Source organism: Entelurus aequoreus, linkage group LG22 (genome assembly GCF_033978785.1).
Source record: "Entelurus aequoreus isolate RoL-2023_Sb linkage group LG22, RoL_Eaeq_v1.1, whole genome shotgun sequence".
Classification (NCBI taxonomy): Eukaryota; Metazoa; Chordata; class Actinopteri; order Syngnathiformes; family Syngnathidae; genus Entelurus; species Entelurus aequoreus.
Window position 1 is genome coordinate 17,992,952 of NC_084752.1, and position 14,757 is coordinate 18,007,708.

The 14,757-nt window shown below is 38.6% G+C and overlaps 1 protein-coding gene across 1 annotated transcript in view; it reads left to right on the plus strand.

The window, feature by feature from the left end:
* abcc6a (ATP-binding cassette, sub-family C (CFTR/MRP), member 6a) overlaps positions 1-14,757 on the plus strand; it is a 144,834-nt gene that overhangs the window by 124,672 nt on the left and 5,405 nt on the right. The window contains exons 18-29 of the mRNA XM_062033568.1: positions 1,142-1,309; positions 1,487-1,670; positions 4,897-4,981; positions 5,076-5,193; positions 5,283-5,490; positions 5,556-5,785; positions 7,513-7,712; positions 7,789-7,915; positions 13,633-13,734; positions 13,845-13,991; positions 14,066-14,224; positions 14,347-14,513. Coding sequence (XP_061889552.1) covers positions 1,142-1,309; positions 1,487-1,670; positions 4,897-4,981; positions 5,076-5,193; positions 5,283-5,490; positions 5,556-5,785; positions 7,513-7,712; positions 7,789-7,915; positions 13,633-13,734; positions 13,845-13,991; positions 14,066-14,224; positions 14,347-14,513 — 1,895 coding nt within the window. The remainder of the gene's footprint in view (positions 1-1,141; positions 1,310-1,486; positions 1,671-4,896; positions 4,982-5,075; positions 5,194-5,282; positions 5,491-5,555; positions 5,786-7,512; positions 7,713-7,788; positions 7,916-13,632; positions 13,735-13,844; positions 13,992-14,065; positions 14,225-14,346; positions 14,514-14,757) is intronic.

The following is a 14,757-nucleotide window of genomic DNA, read 5'->3' on the forward strand; positions in this document are numbered from 1 at the left end:
GGCTTTGGATATTTCTTATTGACGAGAGCTCAAACCACTCGTAAACGTTTTTGTGTGTCTGTATGCGGAGTAAAACTATGGAACAAACTGGACTTTCAACACAGGCAATGCCAAACTATTAATCAATTTAAACTATTATACAAACATGGGGTCTGGTTCAAATATAAAGATGAGGGTCTTTAAATTGACCTGCTGCTACACTCTGTCTCAAAGTGTTAGCATGTGCTCAATGTTTCCTTACCATTATTGCTATGTTGTCTATTACCATTATTGCCATATTGTCTATTACCATTATTGCTATGTTGTCTATTACCATTACTGCTATGTTGTCTATTACCATTGTTGGTATATTCATTATTCCTACATTGTTGATACAAATTAGTGTTACAGTGTAATAATTATTGTTACCTGTGGCAATGCCACTATGATACAACATCTGTATTGTAATCCTTGAACAAAGTAAGAGTGAAACTCTTGTGAATAATCACTGAATGGAGAACTGGGGGTGGGATTTGACTTTCAGGCAAAACTGGACAATCATGCATTACATACTATACATTACCTTTTGCACTATATTAATTCATATTAGTATGTGTTGTCAACTTTGTACTTTTTTATGTTATTGCCTGAAATAAATAAATTAATGAAAACAAAAAAAAATTAAAAGGGGGTCTATTTAAAGGCTAGGGTGTCTAATTGAGTTTTAAGATGGGACTTAAATGCTTCTACTGAGGTAGCATCTCTAACTGTTACCGGGAGGGCATTCCAGAGTAATGGAGCCCGAATAGAAAACGCTCTATAGTCCGCAGACTTTTTTGGGGCTAAGGGGGTCCCTAATAAAGGGAGTTCTTAGAACGCAGATTTCTGGCCAGGACAAATAACAATTAGCTTATTTTTACGTGCGCTTAGCAGCCCGGAAGTTACGGTATTCTTTGTTAAATATGTTTGTGTTATAATTTGTGGGTGGAACATATGGACAAGCGTTGCAGTACATTCTTTATTTTGCGAAAAACAGCTTCGGTTTTTGTACGATTCTGTTTCATCTGACGTTTTCTAACGAAAAGCTAGTTACCATTATAGTATGTTATTGTGTCTTGCATTTAAATTCTATGAGCATTGACTCACAATCTTCCTCCTACAGGGACTAAACCTCTCAGGTGGACAGAAGCAAAGGGTGAGCCTGGCCCGGGCTGTCTATAGAAAAGCAGATGTGTATTTGCTGGATGACCCGCTGTCTGCTGTTGACGCACACGTCGGGCAGCACATTTTCGAAAAAGTTATCGGACCCAAAGGCGTACTTCGAGACAAGGTAGAGTACGACTGAGCTCGCATAGAGAAAATGTGGTTTCCTGACACCTCGACCACTCACTGCATTGTTGTCGTAACAAGACATAGACGGACACTTTGTCGACATTTCTTTTCTTCAGACAGCCAAAATTTAACGTTGGGTTGTGCATATTTTCCTTTTACTTGTGTGGCTCTGCAGACCCGTATCTTGGTGACCCATGGGATGAGCTTCCTGCCGCAGGCTGACCTCATCCTCGTCCTCGTGAACGGAGAAATCACAGAGAGCGGCTCATACCAGGAACTCCTTAGCCGCCGTGGCGCTTTTGCGGACTTCATCCACACCTTCGCAAGCGGAGAGAGGAAAGAGAGCACCATACAAAGAGGTGAGGAGCCATAAATTGAAAGTTTTTTGTAAGTTTGTTTTGGTGTTTTGTCATATTAGTTATCTATAAAGCTTGAAAAAACAGTGTTCCTTGTGCTGAATATGTTAGTTTTGAAAAACATTGTTATTTGTTTTATTTAACTCCAAAATAAAGAGAGTAGTATTTTAACTTGGCTCTGTGATGCAACTCATAACTCAAAACACTTGTAATTTGTAACATGTAACATGCCTTTTAAAAAGAAAAACACACTTTTAGATGATAAATATTGTATAAAAAAAACATACAATATAATGTACTACTAACAACTACAGTAGTTTTGTGAAGTAATGTAATATTAATGTACATCATTTATCTTGGAGAGTGGACTTTTATGGTATCTCCTTCTCCGTCAAACACACCATCAGCATCTTCTCCATATTTTCATGGATAATGTCCACTGTTTAGATTGTATTTATTATATTTTAACATTCTTGGCCAGTGTTAGAGTCATTCTGCTTCAGTATGGTGCAGACTAGCAGTGATACGCTCAAACTGCTTCGCCAAGTTGGCGACATGTTTTTGATTATTGGTAGTAATTTTTTTTTAATCCAATGAATATCATCTGCTTCTTCTTCTCAGCCCTGTTTTTCACACTCATTTTCTTCCTTGCCATGGTTGGAAAAGCAACGTTTTGTCAATTTCTAGCGAATACTAGCCAGTAAGACCAGATGTTTTTGTCGGATATTACTTAATTCACTGTGACATTTTCTACACCAACTAACAGCGGGGATGCTTGTAACTCAAATTTATGCTTGCGACTTAAAGCATAACAATAAGCTGAGAGACAGCTCTTATCGAAAAACATTCTTAAATTGGGGCACTCTTAAGTTAAGGTACCAAAAACTAATGTCCGCTGCAAAGGATGCCAGTAGCGGGAGGATAAATGTCTTGCACAGTAAACACTAACTCGCCACAATAGACCTGAACGATCTTGTGATTCAGGTCGAATATAACAGTTGTTTGTTTGACGAAATAATACTATGGAAACATTATTTGAATATGAACTGAGTGTAATTGTATTTGTTTTGAAACTCATGAGACTGTGCTCACTATATTGTGGCTGTTCAACATTTAATTGGGAACTGTGCTTTTTGGGGAATGTTACCTTTTATTCACAATCTTTATATGAGACAAGCACACACATGTTTTTTTTAATGCATTCTAACTCGTAAATAGATGTTAGCAAAAGTCAGCTAACAATGGATCCAATGGGAATCTCTCTATCCCGCCTATAAAGTGCTCTAAAGAAAACATCCATCAATGTTTTATATACATGCGCTAACTATATATGTTATGTAGTAACACGAACATTCACAATAACATGTAATATGTACATAATTTGGTCATTTTAAGCACTACATTAATTTCACAGCTGGAATTATCGCTTTTCCCTTCAACGATTACTTTGGGACAAATAATGATCGTGAACCTTATATTTTTCAGCCTGAATATGAGGATGAGCTACAAGTTTTAGAAGCTGTGTACTAAACAGATCCAGCTTTAGTGAAACTAAAAGCATCATGTAGCAGTATTGCTGAGTGCTGAACAATAAATTCTTACTACAAACATAACAAAGCAATCACTTATTGTACAATGTCTGCTCTCACTGAATGCAGACTGAAGGCATGTTTATATTTTTCCGTTTAGATGAAGAATTGATCATAACCCTTAGATTCAAGATTCAAGATTCAAGATTGTTTATTGTCATATGCACAGTTAAACAGACAGTTTGCCGTACAATGAAAATCTTACTTTGCTAGTCCACCCTTCAACAAGTCACACGGTACTTAGCTAAAATAAAAATAAAAATAAACATTTATATACAAGGCACAGTAAGTAACATTGCATTATTGCACATTCTGATTGACAGTCAATAGTATAAACATGGAGGTGACCTTGGGTCACAGCAGCAGTTAAAAGTGTCTTTAGTGATCAAAGGTGAAAAGTGTCTACAGTGATGGTTCACAGTTCGGGGGTGGTCATGGTAGCTGTCTTTTGTTCAAAAAGATAAAAGTAAGGTAACTAGCAGTCACAAGTTAGCATTCACAAGCCTGTTGGCCTGTGGGTAGAAACTGTTTGTCAGTCTCGTAGTCCTGGATTTCAGGCTCCTGTATCGTCTGCCTGATGGTAGGAGGCTTAAGAGACTGTGCTGGGGGTGTGTACTGTCCTTTATGATGTTGTGTGCTCTCCTGGAGTAACCTGGTAGAGTACATGTCCTGTAGTGAGGGGATGGCTGCTCCTGATATGTACTGAGCAGTTTTAATCACTCGCTGGAGTGCCTTCCTGTCCTTAGCAGTGCAGTTTCCATACCAGACCGTGATTGAGCTGGTAAGGACACTCTCAACCGTACTTCCTTAGAAGTGACTCAGAATTTCGGGTGGCATGCCAAATTTTCTCAGCCTTCTTAGGAAGTACAGTCGCTGCTGGGCTTTCTTTATTGTTTGTTGGGTGTTGTGATCCCAGGTGAGGTCCTCGCTGATGTGGGTCCCGAGGAATTTAAAGGTTTTCACCCTGTCCACCTCTGTCCCTTATATGTACAGAGGTGTGTACTGTGCACTCCTTCTCCGTGGGTCAATAATCATCTCCTTTGGTCTTGTCTGTGTTCAAGGAGAGATTATTACGCAGGTTTTTTTTAAAAAGTGGATGCAAACAAGTGTTTTTTTGTGTCTTTCTCGACATTTCTGGGTCTAAGTTGAATGCCAAAGTTAACCAACTTCTCAGTTTATGGCCACAACCTTCTACCATACAGGTGAGAGGCATTATGTATATCCTAGAAATCACTTTCACCAGCTCAGAGGCAATGCAGCAGCAGTTGAGTATGTTAACACTGTAGATGCTCAAGCTAGTTAGCGCTCTGTGATCATGGCGCCACTAAAAATAGTTTGTCTGCGTTAACGCTTATACTGTAATAACAGTATCGCTAATATTTGGTTGGTATTCAGGTAACGAGATGTAAATAGAGTATTGTTGGTGTCTTTTACAGGGCTTTATGGGCGCAATAGAATCCTCCCATTAGCTGCATTGTTAGCCACCTCGTACTTGCCGTATTTTACGAATTAAAATGCATTCAAAAAAAGAAAACATACGTGTTCTTGTCATACATACAGATTCCCAAAAAAAAGTACAGTCCCCCTTTAAGGGTGTGCAGCAAATACTTTATAATAATACAAAATGTTTTTTCCTGCAGCTGGTTCAAGGAGGTCCAATGCTCGTCTCAGCATGGTTGATTTCATGCCATTCTCCAGAGATTTATCTCAGGAGCAGCTCATTGGGTGGGTCAACACGCACACAAAAGCACAACAGGAATTGGGTAAGCGATGAGCATTTCATTACCTTTGCCTAAACCTTCCTTTGAATTTGTTCCAGAGGCGACACAACTAATACAAACCTGCAGAATATGGAGCCCGTGTCTGAAGCCGAGCAGGAACAAGTTCAGAAGGACCTCGGCAAGCTGACGGTGGTTGATAAGGCCCGCACTGGAAGAGTAAGACTGACTATTGTGTATGAGTCAAACATCTACTAACAGACTGCAACAATAAATTAAATAATGTGTATACCTTTCCACCACTACAGGTGAGGCTGGATATGTACCAAAAGTACTTTAAGACCATCGGCCTGGCCATCATCATCCCTATTGTCTTCTTGTACGCCTTTCAACAGGGAGCCTCGCTGGCCTATAACTACTGGCTCAGCATGTGGGCCGATGACCCAATCGTTAACGGTACTCAGACTGATGCAGACCTGAAACTAGCCGTTTTTGGAGCGCTGGGCTTTGTTCAAGGTTAGACTGAAAGATAATCATTATTTCATGTTTCATAAAACTCAACTTATTTGTGGTCTTTTCAGGCGTTGCCATCTTTGGTACCACTTTGGCTATCTCTCTATGCGGTATCATCGCCTCCCGCCACTTGCACATGGATCTGCTGGTCAACGTTTTGCGTTCGCCGATGTCTTTCTTCGAGTGCACTCCCAGTGGAAACTTGCTCAACCGCTTTGCCAAAGAGATTGACGCCATTGACTGCATGGTGCCCGAGGGCCTGAAGATGATGCTGAGCTACGTCTTTAAACTCTTGGAGGTGTGCATCATTGTGCTGATGGCAACACCCTTTGCAGCTGTGGTCATCCTTCCTCTCGCCTTCCTCTATGCCTTTGTCCAGGTAAATATCCTATGATTTGGTCGTCATGACTAAGCAGTATTACAACATGTACCAACCATGAAGCTAGGCAAAGACCCTCTGCAACAAAAATATATTGTGGCGTACCCCAGAGATTAATACTATGACCAAAATTGTTCAATCTCTATATAAACTGTATTTGTAAAGTTACAATGGACCTAAAGTTAGTACTATTTGCAGATGATACAACAGGTGAGATCACACAGACGCTAATACAAATAATAACCAAAGAAAAGGATTAAATAAAAATGTGATCCCAATTATATATTTTAATTGTTTGACAGCCCTAATATATATACTGTATATACATATACATATACATATATATATATGGCCCTGCGATGAGGTGGCGACTTGTTTCAGGGTGTAGACTGCTTTCCGCCCAAGTGCAGATGGGATAGGTCCCAGGCCCTACCCCCCACGACCCAAAAGGGACAAGCGGTGGGAAAAAAAAAAAAAATATATATATATATATATATATATATATATATATATATATATATATATATATATATATATATATATATATATATATATATATATATATATATATATATATTTATATATACTATATTATATGTATAATATATATATATATATATATATATATATATATATATATATATATATATATATATATATATATAAATATATATATATATATTATACATATAATATAATATAATATAATATATATATATATATATATATATATATATATATATATATATATATATACATGTATATTTGTATATATATATATATATATATATATATATATATACATATATATATATATATATATATGTATATTTGTATGTATATGTATATATATATACATGTATATTTGTATATATATATATATATATATATATATATATATATATATATATATATATATATATATATATATATATATATATATATATATTTATATATACTATATTATATGTATAATATATATATATATATATATATATAAATATATATATATATATATTATACATATAATATAATATAATATAATATAATATTATATATATATATATATATATATATATATATATATATATATATATATATATATATATATATATACATGTATATTTGTATATATATATATATATATATATATATATATATATATATATATATATATATATATATACATATATATATATATATATATATATATATATATATGTATATTCGTATGTATATGTATAGAATAGAATAGAAAGTACTTTATTGATCCCTGGGGGAAATTTTCAGCACCACATATACTGTATATATATATATATATATATATATATATATATATATATATATATATATATATATATATATATATATATATATATATATATATATACAACAAAGCAGAATATGTAGTTGACCAAAAATGTAATAAAATGAAAAAAAAAGGATAATTTAAAAAAAATATATATATACATATATATATATATAAATAAATATATGGCCCTGCGACTTGCTTTGGGGTGTACCCTGCCTTCCCCCCAAGTGCAGATGGGATAGGCTCCACGCTCGAAACTAATACCATAACCAGTCACTATCACTGTCTCTGTCAGATATCTGTCAATAAAAACATTTCATTTGTCCCACTATAGAGCTTCTACGTTGCCACATCCTGCCAGCTGCGGAGACTGGAAGCTGTGAGCCGCTCCCCTATCTACACCCACTTCAACGAGACGGTACAGGGCGCCAGCGTCATTCGGGCCTTTGGCGATCAGTCCAGGTTTATTCTACAGGCTAATGACAGGGTAGACTTCAATCAGACCTCCTACTTCCCCCGATTTGTGGCCACGCGGTGAGATATCGCCACTATAGTTCATTCATTTGTGCAGTAGAATTAGGATAATTAAATTGCAATATTTCCCCCACAGATGGTTGGCAGTCAATCTGGAGTTTGTTGGCAATGGAGTGGTGTTAGCAGCCGCCATTCTTTCTGTAATGGGAAGGAACACCCTTAGTCCTGGCATAGTGGGTCTGGTTGTGTCACACTCCCTTCAGGTAAAACGCCAACACGTTTCGGTCTCAAAGGCATTTGCAAACGATGGCTTTTGTGTAGAGCAGGGATTTTCAAACTGTGATACATGTGTAACCTATTTTTATGGGCATGCCTCTTTATGATGTTAAGTTCCTGTTATAAGCTGTTTTACAGTATATGCTTTGAGCTCTTATTTTGAAGGCGCCTAGAGCGGAAGTGATGTCATGTTGTGTGGAGCGGAGGTTTTGAAAGAAGGTAAATAAAGTGGTCCTCGTGTGAACTGGAGCCTCCGTGTTTGTTATTTTGTAGTTTTATACAGTATAGGCGATATTTATAAACCCTCGGTTACATTGGTGGCAGCGGTGGGATTTAGGTCCCGCAAAAGAAAGACGTTTAATTACTGCAAAGTTCTGAGAGTCAGTTAGCTTCATAGTTAGCCGCAGCTAGCAACGGCGGAGCGTCGTCTTGTCAGAAAGCACGAAGACTTATTTCATCTTGGTGCTGCAATGTGGAATAAAAGCGAGGACCCGCTTTCATTGAAAACATTTTTTTTTAACTTGCAAATTGTTATTCCAATGGGTGAGGGCGGACCTACGTCACTTCCGCCTACCAATCCCCTAGCAACCGGGAATTCGTTGAAAACAAACCAGCTCACAGCGAACACAGCATTGACAGAAAAAGCATTTAACGAGCGTTGTGGCTTGGAAGTCGGCGTTAAATCCTTCATTTACGCATTTTTACTTATTCGCATATCGTGTGAAAAAACGAAAATGTATTATTTGCGTCAGACTCGTCTCAGTGAACTTGAAAGCTTCTCAGGCTTAGCTTAGCTTGCTAGTTAGCTTAGCCTGCGCGCTACTAAGAAAGAGACGCGGAAGTTATCAACAACAAGATCAAGTGTTAGTGTATAAAATATTGAGAGATTTGAGGGCTACATGTATTGAATGGCAACATGAATATTATAGGGTTTATTGGTTTTTAAAAACCCAACTGTTAAGTGCAAATTTAAACGAAACCGGTTTTCGAAAATAGCTAGCTAGGCTATAGACTATATAGTATATTACTTACTTAACTTAATCCTCTTCTTCCCGGATGGGAAATAAGGCTTCGACGACTCGACGCCATTCATCTCGCTGCTGTGCTCGTCTCTGTGCCTCGCCCCATGTAAGCTTCATCTCTTTCAGCTCCCCTTCAACTGTTCTTCGCCAGGTGTTCTTTGGCCGCCCTGGCTTACGTTTTCCCGGTGGTGTCCATCTTAACGCGGCCTTTGGTATCCTCTCGTTGTCCGGTTTTCGAAAATAGCTAGCTAGGCTATAGACTATATAGTATATACCGCATGTTATTTTTGTACAACAACAACTTCAGCTGTCGAACGTTATAAGGTACAAATTCAACAAGTACAACATTAGCACGGACGTATAGCCAAGTTGTGGTTAAGAAGGTGGATTTTTGTTTCTTATATTTACCAGAAACGAAGTGATCCGAACACACGACCCGGGACTTTGGGGGACTCCAGTGAGAACCGTCCTCGTTTTCCCAGTGTAAAGCTGCGAGCCATTTGTCTCGTCTCTGTGGGCTTTTGTCACGCTTTGACAGAACAAAATACAACCTTTGTTTACCCTGTTTTCAGTTGTGGTTAGCACAACCAAAAACAACACAGTTTTTCGGCATTTTGGAGGCAGAATGACGGGTTTAACCAGCGTAGGTCGACAGGTTAAAGAGTAATGGCAACGGTTTGTTTTCAACGCCAGTCTGGTTGCTATGGCTCGAAGAACGCGTATGTAGCTCAGTTGCCCGGATGTCGGCCCTCACCCATAGCTACAGAGAGCAACGTGGAGACAGATCATTCGCCAGCAATGTAAAAATTGAGCTCCCGCAGCCATTTTCCGGTGTTGTACCGAAATCTGTTACCCATCGGAATTTGTAACTCCAGGGGGCGATGTCCCCATGGCGTTTGTTTATATGGTTAAACGCATACTTGCCAACCCTCCCGTTTTCAGCGGGAGAATCCCGTTATTCAGCGCCTCTCCCGACAACCTCCCGGCAGAGATTTTCTCCCGACAAACTCCCGGTATTCAGCCGGAGCTGGAGGCCACGCCCCCTCCAGCTCAATGCGGACCTGAGACTGAGTGGGGACAGCCTATTCTCACGTCCGCTTTACCACAATATAAATACGCTTGCAAGTTCCAAAACGAATGGAAACAAGAATTTCAGTTCATCCAGGACAGTTCGAAGGGGAAGGTGTATGTTGCCTGTAAATATGTAGAACAGACTTCTCCATTGAACACGGTGGCCGAAATGATTTCTCAGTCATGAACAGAGAAGTTAAACGGGACAATACTGCCATCTAATGGATAGATAATTCAAGTATTTCTTTTATGTAAATAAAATAAATATATATATATATTGCTAGAATTCACTGAAAGTCAAGTATTTCATACATATATATATATATACATATATACATATATATATATATATATATATATATATATATATATATATATATATATATATATATATATATATATATATATGAAATATATATGAAATACTCGAGTTGGTGAATTCTAGCTGTAAATAACCACGCCCCACGCCCCCAACCCCCCTACCCCCCATCTCCCGATATTGGAGGTCTCAAGGTTGGCAAGTATGGTTAAACGGCAAGCCCAAGGAGGAGGAGAAGAAGAACGCTTGCGTAAATGGCGTAAACGATCCTTAATGCTGAAACGTCAGTTGTCAGAATTTCAGCATTAATAAATTACACATATTCTAGAAATCAATGACTTACTTTCATTATAGTATGAGTCCATTGTATCAGCTGTTGATTCTCTCTCACACACATATATTTTCCAATATAGATAAGGATAGTTTACGCCATTTACGCAAGCGTTCTTCTTCTCCTCCTCTTTGGGCTTGCCGTTTAACCATCAAACAAACGCCATGGGAACATCGCCCCCTGGAGTTACAAATTCCGATGGGTAACAGATTTCGGTACAACACCTGTTCTGTGAGGAAAAACAAAGTTTCCCCTGCTGGGCCAGGCAATATGAAGTAGCACTGAAGGCGCTGGTTGGAGGCACGGGCAGTAGCTTTGATTATGAACTGGCGAGGATTTTACCCACGCGGCTGACAAGGCTGCTTTTCTTCTATGGGATAGCTTGCCAGCTGCTGTTCAGGTGGACTACGATCAGGTGAAAGAGAAATTGCAGGAGGCTTTCGGACAAAAACGTTTCCTAGACTGTTTCAGAGCAAACATCTCTGCCCGCCTACGTGCTCCCGGAGAGAGTCTGGAAGTATACACAACATGACATCACTTCCGCTCTAGGCACCTTCAAAATAAGAGCTCAAAGCATATACTGTAAAACAGCTTATAACAGGAACTTAACATCATAAAGAGGCATGCCCATAAAAATAGGTTACACGTGTATCATTAGTTTTCTGAGGGCATTCAATTGATCGCAACTCGCCTTTCATTCAAGTAAGCTTCATCAGTTCATGCTCATAGACTTAGATTGATCAGATCTAGTCGTAGACTTAGTTTGGTCAGATGCCAAAACCCCAATTATTTATGATCCAACACCAGGAGGGTATGCCTGGGCAACGATGGTTGCGCCCTATCGTAGTGAGAAAAACAACTTTTGAGATGCAAACAAGCAATCTTACTGTCAAAGCCAACAAAAGTTGTTGGAGTAGTATATCCCCACATTGAGGTATTGAGTGATAGAACGATCGCTGTGGATGGACCACTATTATCCCAAAATAGTCTGAATCACCCACGTTAGCATTCCATTCAGTTGTAAACAAATGGCACAAAGGACCAACTGTGAGCAGAATGTTTCTAACTCCTGTTATTTGCTGGAGGATAAATTGCAGAGTATTTTAGGAAAGGTTGAAAGGACAGTGTTGCATGTTGGAGATTGGTGGTGTTGCTCTGTTCAGGGATGTTTTTTCAACCTTGACGTAGATGGCTTCCCTAACTCCTCTTTCGTACCGTCCGTCCTCCCTGTCCAGAATCTGGACATGTTTGTTTCTCCTTGTTGCCTAAATAAGAACATCCTTGCTGTGACATCACAACGTAGCCAGACTGCAAAACCCTGCAAACAGAGGCATCCAAAACTGCATGCAAGCTCACGCCAAAATACATGAACCTCATATTTCAACGCTTTTACTTTTTTTAACACAAGTATCCAACATTGTAACAATATGAGGGGACCATGTTAACTTTTGTGTATTATCAAATCATAAACACGCTTCTGATACATCTTTAAATTAATTATGAATATTTTACACTAATAATAATTAATCCTATCCCTACTATTTAAAGTAGCCAAGTCTGTGACAGAGTGAGACCTCCTTTTTGCTGTAGCTATAGGGTTGTTGATGTTAGTCAAGCACAAGAATAGGGCGAGGCAACTCACAGACATACAAATTAAAAATTGTATTAACGTGATTAAAAAACATGACATGCTAAATACGCCTGTAATTAATTAATTGCAATTAACATGATATTTGTCACTGTCAAATGGTTATAATTAGGGATGTCCGATAATATCAGACTGCCGATATTATCGGCCGATAAATGCTTTAAAATGTGATATGGGAAATTATCGGTATTGGTTTCATAAAGTAAAATTTATGACTTTTTAAAACACCGCTGTACGGAGTGGTACACGGACATAAGGAGAAGTACAGAGCCCCAATAAATCTTAAAGGCACTGCCTTTGCGTGCCGGCCCAATCACATAATATAGATAGTACTTTATTGATTCTTTCAGGAGAGTAACATCTGCGGCTTTTCGCACACACAAGTGAATGCAAGGCATACTTGGTCAGCAGCCATACAGGTCACACTGAGGGTGGCCGTATGAACAACTTTAACACTGTTACAAATATGCGCCACACTGTGAACCCACACCAAACAAGAATGACAAACACATTTCGGGAGAACATCCGCATCGTAACACAACATAAACACAAAGGAACAAATACCCAGAAACCCTTGCAGCACTAACTCTTCTGGGACGCTACAATATACCCCCCCCCCCCCCCCCAACACCACCCACCTCAACCTCCTCCTGCTCTCTCAGGGAGAGCATATCCCAAATTCCAAGCTGCTGTTTTAAAGCATGTTAAAAAAAATAATGCACTTTGTGACTTCAATAATAAATGATTTATTTTGGAAAACCTTGTTACATTGTTTAATGCATCCAACGGGACATCACAACACAATTAGGCATAATAATGTGTTAATTCTACGACTGTATATATCGGTATCGGTTGATATCGGAATTGGTAATTAAGAGTTGGACAATATCGGAATATCGGATATCGGCAAAAAAGCCATTATCGGACATCTCTAGTTATAATCAAAGGCCTAAATAATACATTCCAAGAGGTTCATGCAACCAATGGCAATTATGGATGAAAAAATAGACAGGGAGTCCTGTGCAAAGTAATAGATGTTATAAATAAATAATTTGTTTGTTATTTTTAGTCTACTTCCTGGATCGTAGTTCAGGTTTTATTGATGTCATAATGGTAAAAATAAATCCCTGCACCTTTTCCAGAGCCTCATCACATTTGAATGCATTTTTTCCTTTAGTTTCATAGGAATATGTTTGGGTTTTTTGTGTGTCTACATTTACTACATTTATCTGTTCCCAGGCTTTTGCACAGTACTGTAGGAATATCTTTATGGATATGGTAATACTAGTTATATTAAAGCCACCTCATTACAGGTGACTGGAATCCTGAGCTGGATTGTCAGATCCTGGACCGATGTAGAAAACAACATTGTTTCGGTGGAGAGAGTCAATGAGTATGCTGACACTGCAAAAGAGGTCAGTGTTTCCATCTCACACACATATTGAACACAAAGGGTTGAGAACATTTTTTTTCCTCTTTTAAAAATACAGCGAGTGACTTAGTTCCTTGTCTTCACATTCTACAGGCCAGCTGGAGCCTGGAAGGCAGCTCTTTGCCGCTGGCCTGGCCCCAGACAGGCACCATCGAGTTTCAGGACTATGGGCTTCAGTACCGCAAAGGCTTGGAGTTGGCTTTGAAAGGCATTACCTTGCAGATCCATGAACGAGAGAAAGTGAGTCATTGGGATTTCGTAAGAAGGCTTACGTAGGACTTTGTGACACATGAGTTTTCCCAAATGTGTTCCAGGTGGGCATTGTTGGAAGGACGGGAGCTGGGAAATCCTCACTTGCTTTGGGAATATTCCGAATTTTAGAGGCAGCAAAGGGAAAGATTTTTATTGATGGAGTCAACATCGCTGACATTGGACTCCATGATCTCCGATCACGCATTACGATCATTCCTCAGGTAAGTTATTAACAACACATACTCAGCTCTGGATTTCTTCACATAAACTGTTTACATTACTTCGAGATGATGATTACAATTTATATTATTTGACAAATATCATCTGTGGGACTTTTCCTCAGGACCCTGTGCTGTTCTCTGGCTCCTTACGGATGAACCTCGACCCCTTTGACACCTACACAGATGAAGATGTTTGGAATTCACTGGAACTTGCCCACCTCAAGAACTTTGTATCCAACCTGCCTGACAAACTCAACCATGAATGCTCAGAGGGGGGAGAGAACCTAAGGTACACGCGTGAATGCAGTAATAACGAGTGGTGTCAAACTATCATGTTAATTGCGATTAATTAATTACAGTCATATTTAGCACGTTATGTTTTTTAATTGCGTTAATCCAATTTTTAATCTGTATGTCCGTGAGTTGCCGCGCCCTATTCTTGTGCTTCACTAAAAGCAACAACCGTATAGCTATGGCAAAAGGGAGGTCTCACTCTGTCACAGACTTGGCCAGTGATGTTAGCGACTTTAAAT